This window comes from Bactrocera tryoni, chromosome 2, assembly GCF_016617805.1.
Source record: "Bactrocera tryoni isolate S06 chromosome 2, CSIRO_BtryS06_freeze2, whole genome shotgun sequence".
Taxonomy (NCBI): domain Eukaryota; kingdom Metazoa; phylum Arthropoda; class Insecta; order Diptera; family Tephritidae; genus Bactrocera; species Bactrocera tryoni.
Window position 1 is genome coordinate 78,081,198 of NC_052500.1, and position 17,266 is coordinate 78,098,463.

Here is a 17,266-nt window from a genome sequence, read left to right on the forward strand (position 1 = left end):
TTGCATGCAACAGCAATATGAGCAATGACGGGATGTAAGCAACAACAACAAAAACAAATCGTGGCGATGTAACAAACAAACAAACAGGCGCACAAATATTTACATGTTTGCACAAAACTTTATTAACACACACGCACACGCACGCACATATATATTTACACTGACAGCTGGCTCTGTATGCTTGACCACTTGAGCTACAGGCTTGTTGTGATATTTACATATATGTGTGTGCCTTTGTATATTTGCATTTTCGATTTGCATGCAACTCGGCGCTGCTCCTTGGAAAACTGTGGTCACTTGCAGTTTGTTGTTCAAAACACATTGACAGTCAAGTATCAGCCTGTGAACAAGTAAACAAAAGAGATTTTGCTTATATGTTTATGTGTGTGTGTGGGTGTAGTGGTGAAGGAATGACCAACGCCTAGTCTCACTCAGTCGAAAATTTATGTGAGTGTGTGGCTGTAGTGGTGAAGAAATGACCAACACTTAGTCTTGCTCAGCCGAAAGTTTGGTGTATAAAATGCACAAATAATACAATATATTGATATAAATATGAATAGATATTCATATTGTTTAATATTGCAAGCATACACTTAGGCGCTTCTAGCAAATCATTGAAGAAAATTGATTTTAACGCAAAAGTATAAATAAACTGCATATTTTTTGTTGCTACCATGAATATTTCTGTGTTAAATAAATAGTAAAATATTAAATATTGTAATTTATGCCAGCATTGCTTTTGTATTTCAAAAATTCTGTGTTATTAGAATTTGCGGTTTTCAGGAACGCTTTGAAAATATGTAAAAATTGTGCAGTTAGTTAGTTACATTAAATTTTTAATATTTTTCATTTAGTGATATTTGCATATTTACTTTTTGCTGTCCTTTGTTTGTTTCAATAAATTTATTGCAAATTTGTTGCATTCATTGCAATTATATAATATTTCTTTGCTAAACAATTAAGAGGTTAAAAGCTGCCAACTTAGTAGTATAATTAATATAGAATTCTAGACGACTTTGTTTACGTATATTTAGTTTATTGTGTGTTGTTATGTTGCCTATGGATAAAGCAACAATGTTGGTCTGAGATGATTACAGATTTGTAGTTTTTCCCTGAGCGATCTCACGTGAAATTATAAATTTATATAAAAAATGTTATCGTAAATTTAGAATGAATGCAAAGGTGTCCTAAGTATAATGCAAGATTTAAAACTTACGCCATTGGCCGTTGGCATATGGTAAAGTGTTGAACACCATAAAACATCGACAGCTGATAGTTTAGTCTTAGCAAAAACGGAGCGTTACACGATAGAACAACGTGTCTTCATTATTGAATAATATTTCCAAAAATCATGTAAAATAACGGAAATTTTAAGTCTTGCGTTAATTTTGGGACACCCTGTTTAAAGTTTGCTATCAATTATGAATTAGTTTGCGGAGTGCTTTTATTAACTAAATTCAGAGCTAAATTTCTTAAGCAAACGGACAGATTTATATGACTATACCGACTCAGTTGGTCACGCTGATCATGTAGATACAAATTTTATAGGGTCTTCGACGTTTCTTTCTGGAAGTTTTAAAAATCGTGGCAAATCTAATATACCACGTTCAGCGTATAAAAAGGTCTTAAATCTCGAGTTAGAGTACTATAACTATTAAGAATTAAAGATTTTCTTTCTCTTGCAGTAATACTAGAGCATAGTTAGTATTTCCATTGAGTCCATTTAACCATGTACATACATCTATCGGTCCATACTATCATCTATACACACGAACTGATATATTGAACTATAAAGTTGTTCTTTGTTGAAACCGTCAATATCGGACCATTATTTGACATACATATATTTTTATTTGAAAAATTATTTTCACAAAACTGGGCAGAAATTATTGTTTCAAGCAGCGTACAATCTTCGATGATATTGTTCAAATAGGACCCCTACAGCATGTAGCTATTCAAAGTGACCGATATTACGGTAAACGATATTTTTCCCGTATTAAGTTACCTTAATTCGACTTGAAGATTGTTTATAGCATACAAAACAAAAGGGCTTCTCGAAGTACAATATTTTCTAAGTCATGCGCTGATTTACTACTTAGACAAGCTATATTTCATGTTACCAGTTCAGTTCATATAAAAAACGAAACTACAATCGACAGCTGACAGCTATTAGTAAAGCTATTTAGTAAAGTTATTTTTATTTAATAATGCATATAATATATGAGGGATGTACAAAATTTTACTCAGAATGGTCACCGTTTGCTTTCACACAAGCTCCAAGCGATTCGATCATTGATTAATAGCCGCACCCTCAGTCTTTATTAGTATTGACCACACTGCTCGAACTAAAGTTTTTTTAAGCTTTCCCAGTTTCTGTGGCATATTTGCCAGGTCATATTTTCCAAATCTGGACACAAAAAACATAGTCTAATGAATTTAAGTTTGCCGGTCAGTCATGATTGAATGCTCCCCATTGAAAAGTGTATTGCTTAACTGCCTTATCATGAGCTAATTGTATATATGAAACTTTAAACGTGTTTTCTGAAAACTACATCTTACCAATTGACGAGGAAAATATGTTAGTTCTGTTAATCTGATAGCCCAATAAGCCACGCATAGACCAGTTTTAGTCCTTTTCGATACCAGATGGAGTTCAGTTGCTACGTTCAAGAGGAGTAGTCATCCTTTAGGATGCCTGCGCTTGACGCGAATTTTAACAGACTCTGCGGCCTCATTATCGATACCTCCTCCGTCCCTACGGTATGATACACTGTATGCTTTCCAATGCGGAACAAGTGCACAAGAGATTCTTCATTGTTTCCTTGGTATAACTTTGAAAGTTTATATGCTATCGACTTCAAATTTTGACATTATCTTTAGGATTGGATTCTGCATAGAAGTATGTACGTAGGGTAATTTCGAGGGATTCACATCTTTATTTATGGACAGTTTACCTTGGTTATTCTCATGTTGTTTAACGACATGTTTTATTTTGTCCTAAGCCGAGATTGTGGATGCTATATGCCTGGCCGCGGCACGCTTAAAATACGATCAAACTGACATCACACGATTTGCTTATTATAGTCAACAAAATTAACTGAATAAAATAATTTTTCATCAGCTAGAGGTTCAAACTGGATCAGTGTTTCATTATTTCTGTAAATAGATGATTATATCACAATGAAAAAAAAAAATATTGACTCCTTTAAAATACTATAACTTTTGAACCGTTTGGGACAAAGTTTTTGGCATTGCGTGTTCTTGTAGAGCCCAAAATTTTCTAAAAATTATATTATATCCGGGTCCATTCGTGATCGGCAGATAACCGAAATCAGTGGAGCTGGTCACAGCCAAACTTATCTCATTTCGTTTCCATTCATTTGTAGCTTTATATTGTTCCAAATTTGAAAATTTATATTCTATGTATGTATGTATTGGGAGTTCACCCTGCTCTGACCGATTAACATACATTTTATGTAAATAATTTTATTGGCCATACATTAACCTCTCAGTATTTACTCTGTTCCGCGGCTGTATGTCACAATGCATAGCTTATAGCCATGCTGAGTTATTTGTCTTTTTTCGTACATTTTTACTGCAATACTTTTATTAGCGACGCATTATGCTGAAACGCCGCTAACGCTTGTTGATGCTGCGATACGCTAGGCTACATTGTTTTTTACGCTGCAAATGCACTTGTTGTTGTTTTCGTGTATTTGATCTATTGAGCTACAAAGAATATGCACTCTGTTATTGTTTGTGCTCTTCACCAAGCCGGTTATTGCTATTTAGTTGCCAAAATGCTACACACTCCTCACTTTTGCATTTTAGCTGACAAGCGGATTCATGGCTCACAGCTGAGCTTCACTGCTTGACTCGCAGTCGCTTTTTTATCGCTTCTAATTTGAGCGCTTTTGAAGCTGCTTGGTCATTCACTTGTGACGCATATTGTTGCGTGTGTGTGTGTGTGGGTTTATTGTATCACATATACACAGTTATAAGTTTGGAGCGCCCATAAATATGCTACAGTTTACTGAGTTTTCCTTTGTTTTTGCCTGTTTTTGTTGGTTGCTTCGTTGATGCGTAAAGTTAGAAAATACAGACAAGCGGTAAATTTTTGTTGTCGTCTGCATTGTGTTTTTTGTTATAGTTGTTTTAGTGATTGCTTGTCTGTCGTGCTTTTGTTATACTGCCTTATAGCCCAATTTGCAATAAACTAACAAAAAGTGCTATAACAACAACAAAAAGAACAAAAGCGTAGCGCCAGCTTTTGTTGGTTTTATTGCTTAAAAATGAAAAATTAAAAACTGCTGTCGCACAGGCTTTTCTAATGGTCCACTCATAAGGGTTGCGATGACTTGTTGTTTCTGACAGTTTTTGCCGCAGCAATTGTCGTTGCTTTTAACGTGTTTTAAGGGTTTCGGTTTTTGCGAGCTTTCATTGACTCTATTTTTGACAAATTGGTGCATTACATACATACTTACATATGTCTGTGTTTGTAGAAAAAATTGTAAAATTTTTTGGTAATACAAAAATTTGTAACAAAAACAGTTTGAAAAGACTGAAAAGTTCATGGTACTCTTTTATGAGCACGATAGATAACAGGGCTGCACTCCTACCTTTCTACCTACTTTGTTATGCCTACTAAAAACCTAGTCCATCCGCAGTTTCCCATTGGATTTGATTATTCCTCCCTTTGCTTCGGCTTATGAGAGTCTCAATATAAGAAAAGCTTCTCAAAAACGTACTAAAGGCGTCACTACATCTCTTGGACCTACTCGACAGTGCTCCTATGTTGAGCAAACCAGACCTTTCAAGCTCTCTCAGAAACTTTCTCAGCACACATTCCAGGAGAATACTATCTGAACTTGACAAAATGGACAAAGAGAACAATCTTTTCAACTATTCTAATACAAATCATTATTATCACCTTCAAAATAGCCTCATAAACTAATATACGCTTTCCAATGTTTATCTAAATTTTCATAGACTTGTTTTAACATAATCATATAGTCTTCCATGCTTTCAGCGAATTTTTATTTTTTCGGTTTCTACCAATTTTTGGAGCGCCTTTCGCTAGATTGTTGGACAACGTCATATTCATCACATTCATAAATCCACATCTCGTTCGCAATAGTGATTCGTTTGTTGCATAAGCTCACACAGCCTCACCTCAGCTACTTGTGAAGGATCCATTTTGTGACTTTAACCGGATATCGGTTTTACAAAAGACTCAGAGATTAACATGGCACTTCACTACTACACTCAGAATAACTTTACTTATCCAAAACATTCACCAAATTCAACCAAACCAACTAAACTATGTTTAGTCGGCTATAAGGGATATTGAAATCCACTACTGTCTCTCTGATGTCAACATAACGATTTTCAAGCACTGTTTCCTTAACTTTTTTGATCTAATGTTCTTGTTGTTGCAACGGTTATCTAATCCTCGTTGGGATGGCAAGGTTCATAAAAGCTGTCGTCGAGGTCATCCAATGGTAAGCTCAGGAAACGTCCTGTTTCGACAGGGTCGAAACATATGGAGATGGCTGTCAGATGTGTAGGTCATAAAGAGAGGTGGAGAGTTTTCACGGTTCCACTGTGAAAGGCGGCACTGCATGTCTGAAGTTTGTTGTGTCCGAAGTCTGGTCGGCGTTTTGTTTTACGTCGTCGACGTAGTTGAGGAATGACCTCTTGATGCTCCTAGGAGGCAATTCCGCTACAAGCTGACTGCAGGGATGATTTTTACGAAAGCACAGCAGCATAAGCTGCTTGGAGAGGTGTTCATTATGCTCCTTAACGGAGAGAATGCGGGCCTCACTGTGCAGATGTTCGATGGGAGAGATCAAGAGGCATCTATCAAGAGGCATCCATCAAGAGGAATCCCGTTGTAGACCGGAGTGCAGTGCTCTGACATGTCTGTAGCTTCCTCGTCTGCGTTTCACTGCATCCAGGCGACCATATTGGAGCGGCGCAGTTAACGACCGGTAGGTCGATTGTTTTGTATCTTGCCAACAACATTTCTTTGTCTTTTCGCCATGTGCTTTTAAGAGCTAATCGTTATTTACAGATTAGGTGTATCCGGTTTCACATAGATAGGCGGTTTAGACTTCCTATGCACTCCTCCACTAAAAGCTATCGAACCTCATACGCTGAGATCGCTTTTACTGCCGCTTGACTGTCGCTAAGTATGGCAATACGCAGGTTGCAATAGTTGCGGTGGAGATTGAGTTCTGCGCACTGACTTATAGCCACGACCTCTGCTTAAAAAATGCTCGAAAAACGTCCCATTGGTATGAATAGTGATATGCGGTCTCGCAATGCCTGCTTCTTTGTAAAGTTGATCCTCTTTGTAACGCCGTCCCTTGAAAGAAGAGCCCTTGGTGTGTTTCCCTCTGTGAGCAGCCCCTCGTAGTGCCAAGACGACTTTTGTTTTCCCGTTTGCTCTCCCTTACTTAATTTACTTAATTCCATTTCTAAGATCGTTTTCAAAATGCTTCACCACACTCTATGTTCTATAAGCCCGAGTAGCAGACAACACCTACCATAGTTAGTTCGGTTTCGCTGGACTTATCTCAGTTCCTCTTCGAAGAAACTTTAATCAGCTTTCCAACTTAAATATTGACTTATAGATTTTAATCAATATTTTATTTGGAAAGTAACTAATTAGATGGTTAACTTAACTTAACTAACCAGATGGTTCAGATACATATTTCTCAGAAGATGTGATTTACTCTCAGTTTTTACAAACTTTTGCGATTTTGTATCGACTTTTTATATAAAGAACTAGGATTTATATTACAGTTGTAGTAATAATCTATTTTAATTACCGTCTTGTACTTAAATATGCTCTATTTTTCTCTCCACAGAGACACCGCAGCCCTCGCAACATTGTCCACGCAAGAACGGTTACTTCGGTCACGAGGAGAAGGGTGTGTGCGATAAATTCTACTACTGTGTCGATGGACAATTCAATATGATCACCTGCCCCCTGGGCCTGGTGTTCAATCCCAAAACCGGCATTTGCACATGGCCCGATGAGGTTGGTGTGAAGGGTTGTAATTCGCAGGACATTTTCGAATTCGAATGCCCCAAAGTAAATGAGTCCGTGGCGGTCACACATCCACGTTATTCCGATCCCGATGACTGTCAATACTTCTATGTGTGTGTAAATGGTGAGATACCGCGACGCAACGGCTGCAAGCTGGGACAGGTTTTCGATGAGGAGAAAAAGCACTGCGACTGGTCGCGCAACGTGCCCGAATGGTATGTTGAAACAATTATTTAATGCTAATTGACAAGTGATCCAATATATATTCCACACGCATTTTCATTACAGCGCCGACTGGTACAAGGATCGTCTGACCGACGCCGAACTGGAGGAATTGGAGAACCCGAAACCGAAAACCAAGAAACCACAGCGCACACGCGGTCCATCACGACGAAAGCCCGCCAAAGCGGCGCACGTTGAAGAGGAGGCCGAGGAGGAGTAGTGGTGTAGCTAGCGTTTAAAGCCGACAGCTACGTCCATAGCTTTAAGTTTTTTTGTGTTTCTTTTGTCGTCGTTCGAAATTCGCCAATAAAAGCACGACAGAGTATTTCTATAAAGTGAATTGTGTTTCTATGCAATTAAATGCGCCGTGTATTGTTCGATTGTACGTCGTTGAAGTGCCAAATAAAAACGCCTTTCAGGGTCTATTAGTAAGCCGCGTTTATGAATTGCGCTGTGAAATGCACTCACACACATACACATAGAACATTTTTTCATTATTTTCGTGTTGTTCAATTATTTTTTATTGCGGTAAATTGGTGTGAACTTTATTGCAATTTTATTCGCAATCATAAATTTCATCATTCTCAATATTATTGATATCTTCTTCAATATGCCATATTTTAATATGTTTTTCCATTACTTATTTTCAATATATTTTTTTATTATCAATTGCTGAATGCTGCATTCGCGTTTATAAAATATTAATACAGCTTTGGCAGGTTTATTAAAAGGGTATTAAAATGGAATTCAAAATAGCTTTATATTGGAAGAAGGCGTGGTTGTGAACCGATTTCACCCATATTTCGTACATGTCATCAGGGTGTTAAGAAAATATTATATACCGAATTTTATTGAAATCGGTGGAGTAGTTCCTGAGATATGGTTTTTGGTCCATAAGTGGGCGAGGCCACGCCCATTTTCAATTTTTAAAAAAAGCCTGGGTGCAGCTTCCTCCTGCAATTTCTTCCGTAAAATTTAGTGTTTCTGACTTTTTTTGTTAGACGGTTAACGCACTTTTAGTGATTTTCAACATAACCTTTGTATGGGAGGTGGGCGAGGTTATTATCCGATTTCTTCCATTTTTGAACCGTATATGGAAATGCCTGAAGAAAACGACTCTGTAGAGTTTGGTTGACATAGCTATAGTAGTTTCCGAGATACGTACAAAAAACTAAGTAGGGGGCGGGGCCACGCCCACTTTTCCAAAAAAATTACGTCCAAATAAGCCCCTCCCTAATGTGATCTATTGTGCCAAATCTCACTTTGATATCTTTATTTATGGTTTAGTTATGACACTTTATAGGTTTTCGGTTTCCGCCATTTTTTGGGCGTGGCAGTGGGCCGATTGTGCGCATCTTCGAACTTAACCTTCTTATGGAGCCAAGGAATACGTTTACCAAGTTTCATCATGATATCTCAATTTATACTCAAGTTACAGCTTGCACGGACGGACAGACGTTCGGACAGACAGACATCCGGATTTCGACTCTACTCGTCACCCTGATCACTTTGGTATACATAATCCTATATCTGACTCCTTTAGTTTTAGGACTTACAAACAACCGTTATGTGAACAAAACTATAATACTCTCCTTAGCAACATTGTTGCGAGAGTATAAAAACACAGATTTTGCTTTATTGATTTCCTATATATTGATATTTTGTTATTTCATCTAGTTCCTTGAACTGCGAGGCTCCTAAGACGAGTTCTAGATAAGACTGGACAAAAGCATAGGACACGTTTCAGCGGCTCTGTCATGTTTACTAGTTTTCAGCGAAGAGGTCTGTAGGCGGCAGGTTTAATACCAGTCCAAGAGCTCCTGTTATGCACAGCGCAGCGAGACTGTGAACACTTCACATTGGCTTCCGGTAGAGCAGAATTGGTCTTACAATACCGGTGGAGCACCAGTGATGAGACAGGGAGAGAACCTCTAGGTTGTGCCGAGCATCTGCCTACACGCTTATAAAACATTGCTAGCTTTTCTTGCTCTTTCTTCCACGTTGTGCTTCCACAGCAATTTGCTGTCCAAGACTACGCCAAGGTACTTGGTGCGGTCCTTGAGAGAGAGTTGTGTCCCATTTATCGAAAGGGGTTGAACCCGTAGAAAATGGATCTGCTTGTGTTTACATGAAAGCAAAAAAATTTTCTATGGAGGTTCTCTTCGATAAAAGGAACACAACTCTCTCTCAAGTAATTAAAATGGCATTGTTTTAGAAGCGAAGATATTCCACCTTGCGAGATACATCTATTTTATTCTCCGTAAAGATGTGTTCGGAAACGTTTACCGCACTACTCCCTTCGTATCTAGGATATACCGCATCCTTACAGCCTGGAAAGTGCACACTCACTAGGTCTTCCAATGAGTCCTGGCAGTTGTCCGTTCACTCTCCGCTAGTTTTGCGAATTAGCCTTTGGATAATAATTTCCTAAGTCACGCTAATTCTTGGTGCATGCCTAGTGAAGAGCTGTATTTAGGGCATTCGTAAATACTGTCACGCCCTTCATGTGAGCTCTTCATGTGAGTTATATTGCACACGTAAAACTTTTCGTACTGATAAATTTCGTCAGGAGTACAGGATGGATTAGAGAAGATATATAAGAGTGTGGAGATTTTAGTGGCAGTGGTTTCACGATGGGCCTATCTATCTTAACTGACTTTTGACCAACCAGGAAACGGAAGTCAGCGTTAAGCCACCGTATTCACTAGATTTGGCTCTGTGTGACTTTTTTCTGTTTTCGAAACTTAGATATCAGCTTCTGTTAACATATCCTGATTCCATAGACTCGAGTTGTGTACAAGTTTCTCCGTTAAATTCCACGTTCTAAATTGTTAGGAAAAATGCATGCCTTTCCAAGGCGTCTGATGTCATGAATGAAAAACAGAGGTCGATAAAGTTCTGCAGCCGATCGTGGTAGTGGCTACTGGAATCTGTTATCTCGGGGTCAGTCTCGGTAGACAATTTCAATAAGATTTTTAAAAACACGTCTAGCTAATGAGCCATCGAATAAAATCATACAGATCTCGGAGCGTATTTCGTTCATATGGTTAAGTCATCTCTGAAGTATGAGTTATCACCGAACTTAACCAAAACGCTTTCTTTGTAAACCCCTTTTAAAAAGTAAAACTTTAGTTCTATCCTCCACTGTATTCCTCAGAAACAAGCACGTTGTAATTTTTGACCCACCCCATTACATGTGTGTAGAGTTTTCTAACAAAAAACTCATGGAATTTGTAAAACGAAATGGTTGAATTGACACATTTTGTGAAAATTTTCTGTAAAAAAGAATGTCGATATCGTCTTTATCTGTAAAAAATTTAAAAAGTGAAAATATTTAACTAAAAAAAATCATAAAAATGTTTGATGAATGTATGGGAGATGGTTACAATGGTAACCAGTATTCTTGGGGGCACTCGACGTATGGACAGTATGGACAATGGTCATATGATGGCTATAACGCTACGCCCTGGTACAATCAATGTCCTTATAATAATTGGAACTGGTATACGGGCTACAACAATTACGAACAAGCATATCCGCCGTGTCATCACTTTTACGCGGCAAATCAGCCGAGTATGCCGCTGCTGAACGATCCCAACAGCGAGTATAGATTACATCAACGACACCTAACTGGTCACTATTTGCAGCAGGAAGCCAGTAGCATGGCCGATCCACCGCTATGGAAGTCACTAAAAATCGATTGCTTCTCTGCCAAAATGGATATGCATGGAGCACAGTCGGAGCTCTTAAAGAAGGGTGCACGCTTTTTGTTAAATAAGTCGGGACGACGTAAAAACCGTAAACGTCGATTTAGTGGTACGACAGCACGCAGTACAACAACAATAAAGAATTCACACAGTAAACTGGGCAGAAAAGTCTATCTCAATGGTGGCGGTTTAGCCTACATATTATTCAAGCCGAAGGAAACCGAATGTTGTGATGAACAAAATCGTGGTGACAGTCCCGATGTGCCATTTACGTATTATCCCTCGAAGAAACGGCATGACATGGAAAAAGAGTTCTTTGAAAATATCGATCGTCAACTACACGATCCAGAACAAGACGAGTCGCAAACATCGAAGAGCAACGAATACATAAACAACTTGAATAAACTTTACGCCGACATCAATGGCGGTTTGGGCAGCAAAACGAAATCTTCTGTGTCGCATTGTACGCCCGAAGAACTTGCGGAGATACGACACGAATTCGAGGTATTCTTCAATAAGACCACACGCACCAATAAACAAACACAAACGAAATTGAAAATGAAAACGAAAATTGTAAAACCGTCCAAACCAAAAGGGAGAATGAAGTGGACACTTGGCTTTGGGACTGGGCGTGCTGCGCGTGCTGAGACGCCAAAGAAGCTAAACCGAACGAGTCAAAAACAAACAACACCAACGAAGAAACAAACGTCATTGCGTAAGAACACGGGAGTGAAAATGAAAAAGCCGAAGTTACCAACTGTAGCACAGGAACCGACAGCGAAAGAGTCTAGCAAAGAAGAAGAACCCAGTGGATCAAATCGTTTGAGCAGTGTTAATAGTAATAAGTATGGAATGAGTGTACCAACGCTTTGGGATAAATCGGACGCAGCACCCAGCACGTCGCAAAAAGCAGCGAACGGAATCAATCTTACCGATAGAAGTACACGTAGCCCTTTGAATTATAGCAGAAAAGCACTGGATGAGGGTCCTAAGAACGTCATCAACTTTTCTGATAGAAATACACGTAGTGCTTGGAATTATGGCAGAAAACCAATTGATGAGCGTCCTAAAAACGTTGTCAACCTTACCGATAGAAGTAGACATAGTCCTTTGAATTATAGCAGAAAAGTAATTGATGATGGTCCTAAGACTACAGTCAGATCTACTTACGCCAAATTCCCTTATTCTACATCTTGGAGACAAAAATAATCGCAATTTTTGATTGTGTCAAAATTATGTCGTATTTCGTGGCTAGATCTCACGGTTATTATTGAATTTCTCATATGGCTCATGAGCATGAGAGACTCAGTAACAACTGCGCGATCTCGGCGACTGATTGAAGTTTTGTGAAATTTCGTGTAAGAAAATTTTTGTAAATTGTTTGTTAGTACTAAGTGTGGGTTCCGGGAGTTCTTTTGAATTAGTAAATACTGTTTGTGCTAAAATTTAATATTGAAATAAAAGCAACTCTTTGCAGTTTGTTAATTTTAAAATAAAAAGCTTTAAGGTTATTTTAACTGGAATGGTAATGAATGTCACCTATTTCTATAATACAGAGAAATGAAAGATAAATTTCTAAGTAGAAAGAAGGTGTCTAATTATCTTGTTCTACAATGAATCAAATTAATGTTGGGGTTAGATAATTTTTTTATCTTATCGAAAACTGTCACTGGAGCAAAGCAGTCTACAAACTCTTCTATTTAAATATTATACGTATTATGAGTTTGGGCTCTGAGTAAAGACTACCAACTCTTCGATGTATTCTAGTTTTGACCAAAACTTCTTTTTTTGATATCTTCACCAAATCTCAGATCAGTTTTTAGCGACTGGATTCATATATTGCTTGAATCTGCGCTAATTTGCTTGCTAGGTCTTTTTGAGGATATTAAAAACCGGGAGTACTCAATCTATGATAACTCTTGTAATACTTAAATGTATCTTTTGATAAATATAGGGAATTAGCTCTTTTGAACTCTAGCAAATTCAGCTTATGGTTCAGTATCTAAATTCCCCCCTGTTACTGTTTAGTTTCGTACGCCTTAACAAAATCATCCCTGGTTATTATATTGGTTCTCCCATTAAGCAATACGGAAAGATTTAGGTTTAAACATTTCTTATGCAGAATGCGGTATTCACTCTAGATTCATTTATGACGTGTGAACCAAGTAGAGGTACGTTTTTCAACAGCCTGTTTTTGATAGATCACGAGTGAATTGTGTCCAGCTGTCATGTTATTTTTGTACAGTATTGTTTGGCATTTCATGGAGGAAAGACTTACGGCTGAATAACATTTACAAATCAACTTTATTACGAAAATTCTCGTTCTGTACGGAATGTGTTGCCGCGCTACGCTCAACTTAGGGTCAACATAATCGGCCTACTGAGCGTACGTACTATTCGCCACAACATCATACTAAAGAAAATATAGTAGACTTTTACGTTGACGTTCTTACGTTCTTTACTGAAGCCGCTTGACCTTCTCAAGTAACATCGCTGCGTTCTATAGGCTCTTGAAAAGTTCCAAGAAGATCTGACGTTTTCGAGCCAAATTTTGTTCATCGATGAGGCCCATTTCTGACTCAATGGGTATGTAAACAAGCAAAATTGCCGCATTTGTGACGAAGAGCAACCTGAAGGGATTCAAGAGCTGTCATTCCATCCAGAAAAGACAACGGTTTGGTGTGGTTTGTGGGCCGATGAAATCATCGGTCTATATTTCTTGAAAAATGATACCGGTGAGAATGTAACTGTCAATGGCGACCGTTATCCCAACATGATAACCGACTATTTGATCCCTGAAATTGAAGCTCGCGAGGATATGAAAAATCTAAATTCTATCCGCTTCGATCCAGGCCTTGGAGCAAAACACCACGCGTGTCATTCGCCAATTAGCAGTCGAAATGCTCGAACGAGTCATCGAAAATTGGACTCAATGGATGGACAATCTGAGAATCAGAAACGTAGCCAACATGACCAACATTTGGAAGATACAATCTTTAAAAAATAGATGCCAAAGAATATTCTTTTGAATAATAAAAAACATTCTACATTAAGGCTAGTTTCTGTGTTTTTTTCTTAAAAAAAATAGAGAACCTTGAAATTTCTTTTTTCTTCTATGAAACTGAGATCTTTGTTGCGTTTACCAGTATTCTTGCTCAGCATGAGAACAAACATTGGAAGTTTCCGGTACAGGTCATTACACAGTATTCGTTTAGAGTCAAACAGTTAATGGTAAACGCTAAAATAGAGACAATAACTGAGGTTTTTTCTGACAAATTCTTGAGAGAGAGAGCTTTATTTGGAAATCCAGTAAAAAGTTTTTAGGCACATATAGGCAAAGCTCACAAAACCAGGAAAAGTTGTTATTGCAGAAACAGAAAACATTCCACAAATAATTTTGAGCAATGCTTTCAAGTTGACAGTACATATTTGTGCGGATAAAAATCGTTTTCCATTTCGTCATTGAACAAAGTCAAGAATTAGTAGTTTGGTACGCTTGGAGTATACTGTATATCAGATACAGTGCAGATAGCGATTTACCATCTGATCAAATTTGACACGGACTGTCTATCTTAATTGCACGACAAACCGAATCAATAAAAATAGTTTGATGTTTTGGTCAATACTTCGTTTATTCGAGTAAATTTTCATCTCCTTATGTCGATTACTGTGCGTTTAGTAGTTTTTATTTACGGCGCAGAAAGTCTATCTGGCGATTAATACCATGGAAATATTTTAAACAACTAGAATATGCTTGAAATTTTGTATTTCTAATAGAATCACGGCTACAGAACTGTTGAAAATGTTGCAGAAGTGTTTTGGGAAGTCTATATTATCATGAATATAAGTATTAGAGAGCCACAAAGCAAAAGTGAAGTTCATGAATTCATCGAACACTTATCTTAGGCGTGCCGTCTATCCACCTCTGTTAATGACGATTACAGCGAAAATGTTAAAGAAACAGTGTTTGAAAATCGCATGTGGGGATCAAAGAGATGGCAGTGAGTCTCATCATCTTCTGTTGATGGATTCAAAACTTTTGGTTAATATTTTGGGTATTAAGCATGCCAATGCTTAACTCGCACCGAAAGACCTGAAGTAGAAGCCGCAAAAGTGATGCTTGGTAATGTTGCTGTGGATCGTACCTTCATCAACTTTATGATTTCACCTTCGAAACAGTCCGACAGCGCTTAAGTCGATCCGACAAATTTTCCGCTTCTGTTGAATGTTTAGAAACTCTGATCTTAAACAGAAACGTAATTGACATTTCCGTATACAATTAAACAAAATTAATTTTTCGAGAGTTACAAAATCAAAATTCGCTTTTTGGCAAATTAGCTTAAAAATTCACAGTTTTCGAACACAAAATAAATTTATAATTTTCGCAAACTCCAAATTCTTAAAAAAGTCCCGCCTAAAATAATAAAAGTGCAAAAATGCATAAATATTGTCACGAATCGCGTGGCAACAACAACTGTTGCGGCCCCGCAACAATGCCGCCACGCCACTGCGCGAGCTGCATTTGGCCACGCCAAAGCAATCAGGATGAGTGGAAATGCTACAGTCGCTGCCTAACGGATCACTACAAGCAGAATTTGAAGCAACATTTTGACACGCTGCTGTGGCAACGGGCGAAACGAGCGCGGCAGTCGCCTGCCTCAATGATGAATTTGAGCACGGCCAACCCATTGCAGGAGGAAAACACTGTGCACTACGCAACAACAGCAAGCCAGCAGCAAAGAAAAACCAGCAAGAAAAAGCAACAAAAAATCAAGCGGCCGGCGGAAATAATAATCGAGCAGCCAAATGAGTGCCGAGGCGGTCTCCTGCGCAAGCTCGCCCAAACGCCAAACTGCGATTGCCAGCGCATGCGCACGCTGCTCTTGCAACAAGCATTACAGGTATTTAACGAATGCAATTGCGATCCGTACGACCTATTGCCGGATGTGCCACTCACTTTCTACCCAAAGTGGCCAGGCGGCGGCTATTTTGATGATAATATCTGTACGTGTGTTAGGGATGATTCCATCGCAAATTTTCTCAGATATATCAACAGTGACGGGCAATGTGGTCTGAAAGTCAAAAAGCTATTGAGTAAAGAATTTCTCACTGGCTTGAATACATTATATGCTAATGTAGGCGGTGGCAAGGACGCTGCGTTTGGCTTTAAGGATTACATTTGTGAAGCAGCCAGGCAGTATGAATTTGAGGGATTCTTCGGTTTTTTGCCTGCGCCACTCCTCAGTGTTACGCCCCATATCCAGCGCAGGCACAGTAAACTTGTTCAGCCACGCGATTTGAAATTGTTTATGGATAGAGGTACTCTCTTGAACCTCTTAACCCCTAATCACAGAATGACGGCATTCCATTCCAGTCATTTCCAGTCATTAAGAGATACGCTTTCCGTTGAGTCATCCAGTCAATCATTTAGATATCCAACCGAATTTCGCTCGGTAAAGAAGCGTCATTTCAAAACTTCACCGAGACAGATCCTGAGATATTTGGGTCGACGTAAGGCTAGTAAGAAAATTTAGCTGAACTCAGATGAGAACATGCATAATATGTACAGACACAATCGATACATATTATGTATGTTTACATATATTATAATTACGATTTGTAGGACCATCATTGCGATCATTAAATTCCTCTCTATTTCCACCTTCACTATATATATGTATATGTGTATTATGTATATATTTGTATTTTTATTATTTTATGCGCTGGATAAAGTGTACAGTTTTGTAAACTCAATAAAATTCTAATTTGGAAATTTGTTTCAAAGAAGCAATTCTCTCAATATTGCCAAAAAATGTACTCAAGTTGAAAAGTGAAGGGTGTATGTCTTAGCTTCGAATTTTTTTCATTTTGGGTTGCTATATGAAACCGAAGCAGAAAAGTCAAGACACAAACCTTAGCTATGCTATATTCCACAAGTGCACCTATTTTTATAAATAGCTGAATCTAATGTTGAAAATATCTTTTTGCAAAGGATGATATATTTTAAAGTTCCCTACTTTAGTTTAAGGAAAAATCACAAAAACCTCAAATTTAAGGAAAATGTTTATTATCATTCGAAGGAACATTCTTTTATTTTTTGAATGTTACCTCTATAAGACGTTGGCCGTGGCTACGTCTTAAATGGTCCATCTGTTGAGTTTAATTTTCGATGACTCGTTCGAGCTTTTCGACTGGTAACCGGCGAATGACACGCGTAATGTTTTGCTCCAAGGCTTGAATTGAGTCGGATTAGACTTTAAATTTTACATATCCTCACAGAAAA

The 17,266-nt window shown here is 38.2% G+C and overlaps 2 protein-coding genes across 2 annotated transcripts in view; both read left to right on the forward strand.

Moving 5' to 3' along the window:
• The window catches only part of LOC120769090 (protein obstructor-E), a 73,587-nt gene extending 65,976 nt beyond the window's left edge, over positions 1–7,611 (forward strand). Inside the window, exons 5-6 of the mRNA XM_040095949.1 lie at positions 6,873–7,269; positions 7,343–7,611. Of these exons, the coding sequence (XP_039951883.1) occupies positions 6,873–7,269; positions 7,343–7,496 (551 nt within the window). The 3' untranslated portion in view covers positions 7,497–7,611. The remainder of the gene's footprint in view (positions 1–6,872; positions 7,270–7,342) is intronic.
• A 7,676-nt stretch (positions 7,612–15,287) lies between these two features.
• LOC120769120 lies at positions 15,288–16,640 on the forward strand. The gene has a single exon (XM_040095981.1). It carries the CDS (start codon positions 15,420–15,422, stop codon positions 16,515–16,517), a length of 1,098 nt encoding a protein of 365 aa, XP_039951915.1. The 5' UTR covers positions 15,288–15,419; the 3' UTR covers positions 16,518–16,640.
• The last annotated feature ends 626 nt before the right edge of the window (positions 16,641–17,266 follow it).